At 40.1% G+C, this 11,356-nt stretch overlaps 1 protein-coding gene across 1 annotated transcript; it reads right to left on the reverse strand.

Moving 5' to 3' along the window:
- Positions 1–237: 237 nt before the first annotated feature.
- On the reverse strand, positions 238–5,691 carry LOC117783748 (segmentation polarity homeobox protein engrailed). The gene is made up of 4 exons (XM_034621291.1): positions 5,547–5,691; positions 4,242–5,483; positions 2,012–2,109; positions 238–1,050 (listed from the first exon to the last, which is right to left on the reverse strand). Exons 1-4 carry the CDS (start codon positions 5,689–5,691, stop codon positions 802–804), a joined length of 1,734 nt encoding a protein of 577 aa, XP_034477182.1. The 3' UTR covers positions 238–801.
- Between the last annotated feature and the right edge of the window lie 5,665 nt (positions 5,692–11,356).

The raw sequence follows: 11,356 nt of genomic DNA on the forward strand, positions 1-11,356 counted from the left end.
GAAAGTACAAGTTATTTTTGTCAGTTTCTATATTCAAAACTCTATGAATATTCGTTGCGGAAACTATTTAAAATTAAATTGTTCAACACATTTTAATTTATTTTAAAATATGTACCTGGAAGTTGCCCTGAAATTTCCCCCTCCCAGAAATTATGCATGGTTATAAATAAACCAACATGTGATTTAAAGTAATTTTTTAATATTTTTTTATTTAATTCAATTTGTTTGTTTGTTTTGTTTTTAGCACATGGATTTCAATAGATTGCTTTTAACTTCTTTTGTTTTTGGTGCAGTTGTTGTTGTGTTTGTTTTTTTAAGCATATTTTATCCATAACATTTTCGTTTTTTGTTTTAGTTTTTTTTTCTTAGAAACTAGAAATACTTCTTCATCAAAGCGAGACAATGTGTTTTATCTAAACTATAAATTAATCTAAAGAACTTTTAAATTACTTAAAACATATTAAGCATATATATATTTATAATTTAATGATAGAACTTTATGTGTGTGTTTGTGTGTAGAGTTAGGATTAAAGATTTGTTAGCTGTTTAGTTTGGCATAGAATAATTGCAAAGCAATATCTATGAAAGGGAGGGGGGAAGAATTCTACCCCAGCGATAAGAGCAATAATACTTTTCATATATAGTTGAAATCGTTGAAGCTTATAGATAGATTGTTAAAGATAGAAATAGTTGTATGTATATTACAATTATATCACATGAACACTTTTGTACGCCGCCATATTGCACACTTGAGGACCAGCCTGGAGGGGGGGAGCGGGGGGAGTGGGGAGTAGGGATTCCTTACGGAATCTGCCCGTTCATGCGCATCTCGAGCTCCTCCTCCTCTTTGGTCAGCGGCACCGTCGTATGATTGTAAAGTCCTTGGGCCATTAGCTGCAGGGCCAACGGATTTTTGGATCCCGTTGACTTCTTGATTTTGGCCCGCTTGTTCTGGAACCAGATCTTGATCTGCGCCTCGTTTAGGCCAAGTTCGCCGCTCAGCTGCTGACGGCGACGTTCGGTGAGGTAGCGATTCTCATTGAATTCTCGCTGCAAATGGAGAAAAGAGAAAGAGAGAGAATGAGTAACTGAGCGAGATAAAAATATAGATAGAGAGAGATTGTCTGAGGCAAATCAATTATTTGCGGTTTTAGTTGAAAGACACAGCACAGTGTGAGTGAAATACGACTATGAGCATGTCCAATTGGTTAAATGCCAAAAAAAAAGGGACATGGGATAAGACAGGAACGGACAGAACGGGACAGACGAACGGACAGGACGGGACGTGCGGTTGCCGTCGCCAGGATGCAACACAGCGGGAGGGGAGGCAGTGTAAAGAGTAAAGTGTGTAAATATTTTGGTAATAAATATGACACAACATAGGATATGGATTGGATATGGATTGGATATGGATTGGGCATAGCTATTGATATTTGCATTGGATATGCATGGAGTTTGTCTGAATTAGTCAGGCAAAGTTATAGTTAAACATTGAGATTCAAAATTTGGTTTGTAAAAAACGCCTATGAACGCCTTTTCAATTCGGATTTAAAAAAAAAAATTTTGAATTTCCTATTGATATTAAATACAATTTTTCAAAGTTTAAAATTGGATTAAAAAACCTCAACAAAAATATTGAATTTTCTATGCATTCAAAAATTTGAAAATATTTAGAATATGGTTTTTAATTCTTGGTTCACTACAAATAGACTGAATTTTTTCTGAATTTTGTTTAATATAACACGATTCAACTAGAACTTTTTACAAATATTCATAAAACTCGAGATGAATTAATTTTCGAATTGTTTTTACAAAAATCTAATCATAAAAATCGATTTTAATTAATTCACAATTTTTACAAAAAATCCAACCGAGTTTAAATACTTAAAAATTGTTTTTACAAAAATGTACTCTTTAAAATCGTGTTGAAGTTATTTTAAAAATTCTATTGCATATTTTATAATTTTTTTACTACAATAAATGTGTTTGTAGTCGGGAATGTGATGCTTACCTTGAGGCGTGCCAATTGTTCGCTGGAGAAAGCGGTGCGTGGACGCTTCTCATCATTGGTCTTGTCCTTTGGTTGCTTGGGGCGACGATAGCGAGGTCCTAAAAAAAATAACAAATATAATACAAAAATTAGTTGAAATTCCAGCATATGTAAGTTTTACTTCTTCCTCTCTTTCTCATTCCTTCTCTGCATATTATTAATGATATTAATGTTTTAATTAGCATAAACTCGCTTTCTCAACAAAAGGAAAAAAATAGAATACTTGTGGCATGCAACTTGTGGCGACTTTGTTGCGTGTTCAATTTGTCAGCTGTCAGCGCAGCGTCTAATGAACTTAAGACAAAGAGGAAGAGGGAAAAGAGGAGGAAGGAGAACTACAGTTAAAACTCAAATGATGAGTCAAAGTTTAATAAACGTAAAATGACTTAATAAACACAGCCAAGACTATAGACTATAGTTAGTTCGAGCTACTAAATGCTGCTTAGTCGGTTGCTATAATTGCCAGTTTATCGTTTGAGTGTTGTGAGTGCTGTTTGAGTGTATTTGCATATGAGTTTCGGGTTTTTAGTACTCGCATTTATCGACACATTGTAAATTATAATTTAATTGCTGTGCTCGCTTAGATAATTTGATTAATTTCGCAGCCTCTAATCGCTGCCTATCAACGCCTTGTTGTTGTTGTTGTTGCTGATGGTTGTTAGTGTTAGTTGTTGTTGTTGCTTTGTACGATTCCATCGACACCAAATTAAAAAACCATTTCGAGTCATAAAAAAGCACTTAACTTGTCAATTAACGCAACGCAGCAATAACAACAACAACAACAACACACATGGAAAAACAGATTTTCCTTTTGGCTGCTTCTAGTCTTCAGCCCCTTCTTCTGCTGCTTCTTCTTCTTGCTTCTTTTTTAATGGGCACTTTCACTGCTTGAAACTCACACTTCAGGGATTTAATTTCATGTCAATCGTCAGCGCATTTTAGTGGCAACGTGACCTCTGACCTTCGATCTGCGATCTATGACGATCTTCAACGATCTGCTTCTTCTTTCTTTCTCCTGCCGCCTTCGCTACATGTTGCCACATAAAGTGTCAGCTTCAAAGGCACAACAAGCGCTGCGTGAGGCCCCGGAAGGCCTTCTCTATCTCTTTCTAACTCCCTCACTCTCCCCCTCTCTCTCTCTGCAGTTCCCTTAACAATTGAGAATTGTGATTTTGGATTCTAATTGTTGCAGTGTCCTTCGGTTTAATGACAAACAGCATGAAAGGCTGCCGCCTTATATGAAGATCCTTATAGAGCATGGGGTGTGGTCCCAAGATACAAACAATATTATATGTCCCACTTATAAAGCCAACAGATAATAGATAGTCCCATAAACAAATCCATAACTTATTTAACAAACTTTTCAATACTCTTATTTTCACAAAAATATATTATAAAATATTTAATAGTTCCATATCTCCTAAAGGAACTTTTATTTGCTCCAACTGCGAATAGCTTCAGAAAATTGTATAACGTTTTCTTATTCCAAAACTCATATGGAAATTTATAACTGTTCCAATTGGCATCAGGAAAATTCGTAATAGTTTACTAATAGCTGAACTTCTATAAATTAGGTTCAGCTAATAAAATTAGTTCACTCTCCTATAAATCATTTTTCGCGTAATTCTATTTTTTGTTCATTTTAAAATTTCTCAAGATCATTATAAAGTTAGATTACAATGACATCTATGTGTCAAACTTATGACAGCAATAGCTGATCCCATAAATTTAGTAGATAAGTGTTAAACTTAAAAATTTATATACATAGTTTCTGACCTTGAAAAAGCTAATAAAGTTTTCTACATCACATCTATAAATTACTCTTTCATATAAATATACTTTCTTTTTCAAAAAATTGCATAAGATCATTATAAAATTCGAATATGATCCAATTATGTGTTGGATTTCAAATGACAATAGATAACCTTTTAAATCTATTAATGACTTTTTCAATTGGGTTCAACTTGGAAATAGCTTTCTTAGAAAAATCAATAGAGTTTCCTTTAATTCCATATCTATACCTTTATATTGGGGAATTATAGTATATACTTTCAGTTATTATGATATAAGTTTTTATATACTCCAATTAGTTTTAAGTACTGTACTATACCTCACTATATTATATGATATATATTTTCTATATTTCTAGAACTTCATGTTAGGATTATTATGGTATTAGATATCAACCCACCTGAGCTGGGACGGTCGCTGTAGCGGGTGCAGTACACCCACGCGGGCCACATCTCGTTCTTGCCGCCCTCGGTGGTGGTGGATCCCGTCTCGGAGCGAGTGTCATCCGAGGACTCCATGCCGGAGTCTCGGCTGACGGCGGATGGAGGCGGTATGGGCTGTGGGCTGTTGGCATTGTTGCCGGCTCCTGCCAGGCGGCTGCTCGGCGAGGAGTTCAACGAGCTGGCCGAGGAGGAGCAGCCGGAGGAGGAGGCGGAGGAGGAGGCGGAGCTGTGGCTGTGGCTGCTGCTGGTGGCGGTGGAGCAGGAGCTGCTGCTGATGGTGGAGGCATTCGAAGCGGGCGGGGGACTGGCCAAGTGGTTGGCCGACGTTGTCACCGGCGTCGTCGATGGCGACTGTCCAATCTGGGAGACCGTCTTGCAGAGCGATCCCAGGGCGGATTTCTCCACGCTGCCGGCTTCCGAGAGGAGCTTAGCCGACGGCGGCAGCACCGCATTGGGATTGCGACGGAGGCGACTCTGGACGAGCTCCTCGTGGATGCGGGGATAGGCGGCCGGGTTGAAGCAGTTGAGAAGATTGGCCCGCTCCAGCATCATGGCGGCGGTGGCAGCGGAAACGGCAGCGGCCGCTTGTTGTTGCCGGCTGAACTCGAGCAGATCGACGCGCGTGAAGGCGGAGGGCGTGGCGGCGGCAGCGCGACTCGCCTCGAAGGGGCGAAAGATGCTGGAGGAGGAGGCATCTCCTGCCAGACCCACGCCCGCGCCCGCGCCCACTCCCACTCCCACTCCTGGCTTGGATTGCTTGGAGGCATCGCCAAAGCGATCGCTCAAAATGTTGGAGATGGAAAATGCGAGCGACGGCTTCGATTGCTTTGATTGCTGATGCGCTGGCGGTGGCTGTAAACCGGAAACGGAAGCGGTGTCATCCACATCAATGTCATCGTCCTCCTCCTCCTCCTCCTCCGTGGCGGTTGTGGTCGACGTCTGATTGTGGAAGCTGTCACCCAAAATGGAGTCGCTCTCCTCCTCCTTGATGAGGGTCAGGGGCGTGGAGGAGGCGGTCGAGTGGGCGCCCGGAGATCCGCTGAGGCGCTGCTGCAGCGCCGCCGCATGCAGCGCAGCCGCGTCAAAGCTGGCGGCAGGATGATGAAAGACGCCAGCGTTGTTGCAAGCGGCAAGTTGCTGCTGATGCAGCTGCTGCAATTGTTGCAGCTGATGCAGATGCTGCAACTGTTGCTGCTGGTAAAGTGTTGCCGCCGTGGCAGCAGCAGCAGCTGCCGCTGTTGTTGCCGCTCCCTGTTGCAGACTCATGTCCAGAGCGGAGATGGAAATGGGAATCGAGATGGGAATAAGCTGTTGTGGATGCTGTGGATGCTGTTGAGCTGGCGAGTGTGGAACACAACCTGGTGGACTGGGCGCTGTTTGTGGACTGCAGCGATCCTCAAGTGCCATTTGTGTCTCACTTCAACTAGCAAATGTGTTCAACTTCAACTTCAATTTCAATTTCAATATTCTATTTCACTTGTGTTCACTGCACTTTTCAATTCGGCAATTGCTTGCACTTGTTTCTATTTGTTTTGAATTAATATTTATTTATTTTCAGCTACGTTTGTTTGTTTCGTTCTCGTGTTGCTGTTGCTTTTGCTTTTGCTTTCGCTGTTCGTTCCGACAACTGCGACGCGCACGTCTGTTCCATGCGAGCTCAACGACTAAATTAACTAATCACAGTTGCCCGTCGCAGCGACGAAGCCAGCAGAGGCAGCAGGCAGCACGACAGCAGGCAGCGAACGATTGAACTGTCAGCGCAAGAGAGCGAGACAGCTGCGTTTCAGTATGTCTCTCTGTGTGTGTTACTCAACACGCGGGTGTGTGAGCGAGCGAGCAACACTGCATGTGTCTGTCTGCCTGTGTGCATGTGTGTGTGTGCGTGTGTCTCTGACAGTGACGAAAACGAAAACGAAGACGAAGACGATACTCAAACTTCGACTGATCGATTGGCAGCGCGCTCTGACTGCTGCTCTCACTACGCGCGCTCTCTCACTCTCGCGCTCTCGCTCTGTTCGTGTGTGTGTGTGTGTGTGTGTGCGTGTGCGAATTCTGTTGTGACACTCGACGTTGTCACCTGCAATCTGACAGCGAGACAATGTTTCCAGTCAGCGCACTACAAGAGCGCAACTCACAGCCAACTCAACCGGTTTCATATTGAGTATTTTTCTTATTTATTTGTGCTCACTCACTCGCACGCTTCCTCGCTCATTCGCTCGTTGGTTCGTTCGAGTTCGTTTTTTCCCGTTTGCCGTTTGCCGTTGCCCGTTTCACTCCGCCTTCACTCCACTCCACTCGTTTGGAGCCCGCGCTTGTTAGGGCTCGATATGACTTTATTATTGGGAGCTGTCATGCGGTTGACAACTGTGTCGCTGTCTGCGTCTGCGTCGCCGCTCTCTCACTCTCTATCTCTCTTTGCAGCGGGGCGTTGCCAGGCTGCACAATGTCTGGCCTGCTCGCACACACGTGCGCATGCGGCGGAAAATGGCTGCGTTTGTTGGTTTTCTTAGTTGATTTATCAAAATCGCGCGCGTCGTGTGTTAACGCTGTTTCTGTCTCTGTCTCTGTCTCTGTCTCAGCCGAAACGGTTGACTGATGCTTTTGGCCCTTGCCACCCACATCCCCTTCTCACGCCGAACCATACCATACAACAACAACACTTTATATGTAAGTATTTAGTTGTGTTGATTTTGTTTTTGGACGCGACGTTTCAATCTGTGCCTACAACTTTATCGACACCAAGACACGAGAATGATCGACAATCGACCATCAACAATCGACGAACGGAGAACAGCGACCCTAATTATATACAGAATGCACACATACACATACAGTGTGTCAAGTAAATGTGTTGACAAAGATATATTCTATCTAGATTTGTGTAAGCTTAAATTAGCTACAATGAGATCCATTTTATTTAACTATATATTTTTGACTTAAAATTTTATTTTATCACACAATTTTAATATGGAATTTGACTATTTTTCAAAATAAAAATATATATATGAACTTTTAATTGGATAAAACACTTTCTTGACCAACAGTATGTATTTCCATTGAATGGTTTTATTTTTAGGCCAAACAATTAACGGCTTAAATGTAGCGAATATATCTTTCAATTGATTGATATTTAATTGATTTTTAATTTATTTATTTTAATAGCATACACATATTAAATAGCAATTTATATGTCGTTCCATTCCATTAGCATCTTCCATCTCCAATTCCCCAGCTCCAATTTTTTTTTCTTTTTTTAAATCAAATGTGTTAAAAACTAATGCCATTTGGCATTGATCAACCATCAATAACAACAACGACAACAACAACAATAATCTTATCAAAAGTCACATCTTACAAAATGTGAAACATGTGCTGCTTTAAAGTATCAAATACCAATTTATATATACATATCCGCTGATATATGGCAGATAAATCAAAAGTCGCGCTTTGAAAACGCTAATGAATTTCATGATTATTTAATTTTTTTATTGTTAATATTCGTATGGAATAATAATGTCAATGAAAGGCGTAAAAAGAGTGTAGGAATGTGATTTATTCGATTGCATTCGAATTCCATTTCTAACGACTTATCGCCTATCGATTATTGGCTATTTTCTTTGTTATTAATTTCTGATTTCCTGCCAAACGACATAATCAATGAGTTGAACGCCTAAACAATAGACCCCAATGTCCATATTAAGCGTAACAAGAATTCTCAAATTTGAAATTTCATTCAGACCCGTTTTTGGAATATGGCCACCAAAATTTATGTCATTTTTATGCGCATTTTTATTTAAATTGCGGCAAATAAATAAATATTTGAACAAAAGATAAACTATTGTTGGGCAGTCAAATTAATTAAATAACGATAAGCAAAAAAAAGCGGCAACGGCAACGGCAATAACAGCAGCTTAACCGTTTCGAAAATAACCGTTTCGAATGCGAACTTCCAGTCGCTGCGTTGCGTTTCGACAGTCAGCCATTAAGACCGACTGGAATATCGAAAAACTCAATTTCGAACATGGCATAGATAGCTGACCTGCTTGCACACATGCGTTCAAAGCAGAGAGAGAATCATAACAATGGCTGCTGCTTCAGTCGTTGTTGTTGTTGTTTCTGTCATTGCCGTCGGCTCTCAGCGGCAATAAAAGCAGCTGTTGATTTTTCCGCTCGCCCTTTTTATGAATCTCAAACCCACAAAGAAATTCCGCCCCTCTCTCTCACTCTCTTTCCCCTTTTTATACATTCGTTTATTGCCATGATTTTCAATTATTACCGTTGTCATGTTTGCATTGCATTTGCGTGCTCGAAAAGCGACAACCGACAAGCGACAAGCGACGGCCACAAAGGGTTAAACAGCCGCCGACAGTTGCGTAAAAACGCGTTAATTAAAGTTTTTAACTTGTTTTTGATTACAATATGTAAGCATTTTTTGTGTGTGTGTTATTGTTGTTGTTGTTGTCTCTAATGATGGCAGAGAAATGAGCACAGGGAATTGTCAGCTGCTAATGAGATTGCGCTTTATTTGATTTTCTCTTCTTTTCTTTGATTTTCTTTTCGCTTCACTTTTGGCTACCGTTTGCCCCTAATGATCGGCTATCTGTTATACTTACCTTTCGCTTCAGGCCAGGCCAAAATGACACGACTACAGTTGGGCCAAATACAGAAAGAGAAAAACAAGTGCGAAAAAAATGAGAGTATATTTTTGTTTAATTGCGGCTACAACTTAATTTAACCCACTGACAACAAAAAATAACGCGTATGCAATTGTTGTTTTTTTTGTTCACTTTATATTTAAATACGTAAACAGAGTTAGCGATGAGCAGCAGAACAAGAAGAAGAGGCAGTAGAAGAAGCAAAAGAGAAAGAAAAAACACATGTCTGACACGGCTGCCACGAGCGCGCCCCCTGGCGGTCAACGACGCTAAATGATCGCTCTACCTCACTCTCTCACTGCCGCCTCCCTTTCTCTCTACCTCTTCAAGTGGAGTCATTTTGTGCTCCAACTGCGTGTGTGTATGTGTGTTGTGTGTAATTTGAAATTCATAATTTACACTGAGCGTAAATCCACGAGGCATGAGGCATGAGTTTGTGCTGAGTGGCGGCGAGTGGCGGCGAGAGTTATTAATGATGCCAACATCGCTAGCTTAAGTATCAGCATTAAGTAAAAAACCCCCCTCTGCCCCTTCTCCACTCTCTGTTACTCATTTGAGTGTCCCCCCACTCCGTGCACAGTGGGAGCAAATGCAATAAACGCTTGTTATAACTCATAATACAAGAAACTAAAGTGAATACCAAAATATGTGGGTTTAATAACCTGCTTACACATTTCTTACAAACTTTAATAAAAATGTACAATTTTTAAACGATTTTTAAAAGGATTCACTTTAACTTTCTTTTCCACTTTCAGTCCTCTGCTTAAGTGAATAGTTTCACTTTTAACGCGAATGCTTAGTCGAAATATCAACTAGAGAAGTAAAACTACAACAGAATTTTAATAAAATATTTTTAATTTATTTACTGGCAAAAATACTTTTCTATTAGATATTTAATATTCTTTGTAATTGTATCGTTTCTTGTTGACTTTTAATTAAAATTTGACATGATTCGTAAATGGATTGTGACTCTTTTTCAATCTTTGTGGGTATTACACGTATTCGCCGTAGGCTTTAAAATAATTTTAAATTTGTTAAAAAATAAATTTGTTGCTGTTGTCGCCGTTGGTTGTTGTTTAGGGTTAAATGTTAATGAACTTGTTGATTATAAATTTGACTACTTTATTTGCCAGCTGAGGAGACAAAATTCAAACTATTAGAGGAGAGGCTAAAATTTAAACAAGTTTCTTGATACCCCAGAGAGACTGAAAGAAAGAGAAAGGAAGAGAGACAGACAGAGAGAGAGCAAGACTCTTTGTTGTAATATTTCTCGAATCTTTCGACTTTTTTACGAGTATAATATTTGTGAAAAGCAACAAAATGGCAAAAACAAAAGAAGCATATAAAGCGACAGTCATAACTTTTTTATGACTTCATCACATTTTGGGGGCAACACGAATTTGCATGCGTTGGCCAGTTTGTCAATTTGGCCAACACATAAAAAAAAGCACACACACACAAAAATACAACAACGCAACGTGTTTTCAATCAATTAACACATCTTTAATCGTTGTTGTTTTTTGGCCTTTTAATTTAGTGGATATCCGTTGCAGCTTTTTTGCTCAAGTTGTTGTTGTAGCAGTGGTCGTTGTTGTTTTGGTTAAACAAACTCGAGCTGTGTCTGTAATTTGGTGTCTGTAATTTGACAAAATTGTTTTTCTCAGCTAATTTGTCAATTTGCCTACGTTTATTTATTAGCTGGCTCGTTAAAGTCGCTAATTGGCATTAATATCTTACTTTATTATTGTTTAAACAATTTGCACAATTTTAAGCAATTTCAACGTGATTTTCTCTTAACGTTTGAAAGTCACAACTTTTCAAATTAGTGAAATTCGTTGCGCACATGTCAAGTTTGTGTCCTAAGTCTTTTGTTTAGTTTCTAGGAAATTAGCCACAAGTTGTTGCATAAGCCTTGGGCCCGGTCTTAAGACACCTTTGTGTGGCCTAATCCAATAAAAACCAATTGTTGTGTGTTTGCAAACAGCTCGCCTAGATTTAAGGATTTCAAAGGATAAAACTGCGCAAATCTGTAAATTCGATTAAACCGCAAAGCATGAAAGCAAGTCGAGGCATTAACTGTGAGAATAAGTGGCCCAAGGACATGGCCAAGACGGTCACAGCCAGTGCAGCGATTTGGCAGCAAATTAGCAACAGCGCTGCGGGTTGTCCTGACCCAAAAAAGGGCCAGGAACATGGAACAAAGGACGCTGAGTCTGTAAATAATTGTGTGGTTTCGACTGCGACTCGAGAGGAAACTGAAGCTGCAACTGCAACTGAAATTGAGGCACAGAAGCTGCTGACTGTGCAACAGCAGCAACTGCAAATGACTTGGCCGCTGCTTTTGGCCTTGACTCGTCCTTGGCCATAAAGCGTGATTAATGCTAACGATGCCATATAGAATATCCAATATTAACTAT

The sequence above is a fragment of the Drosophila innubila genome, assembly GCF_004354385.1.
Source record: "Drosophila innubila isolate TH190305 chromosome 2R unlocalized genomic scaffold, UK_Dinn_1.0 1_C_2R, whole genome shotgun sequence".
NCBI classification, from domain to species: Eukaryota; Metazoa; Arthropoda; class Insecta; order Diptera; family Drosophilidae; genus Drosophila; species Drosophila innubila.

Bases quoted from the DNA above. Each gene is read 5' to 3' on its own strand.
- LOC117783748 (XM_034621291.1), bottom strand. From the start codon at position 5,691: ATGGCACTTGAGGATCGCTGCAGTCCACAAACAGCGCCCAGTCCACCA. The intron at 5,484-5,546 runs GTCTGCAACAGG...CGGCAACACTTT, and splicing joins CATCTCCGCTCTGGACATGA to ACCAGCAGCAACAGTTGCAG. The intron at 2,110-4,241 runs GTGGGTTGATAT...TATTTTTTTTAG, and splicing joins CAGCGACCGTCCCAGCTCAG to GACCTCGCTATCGTCGCCCC.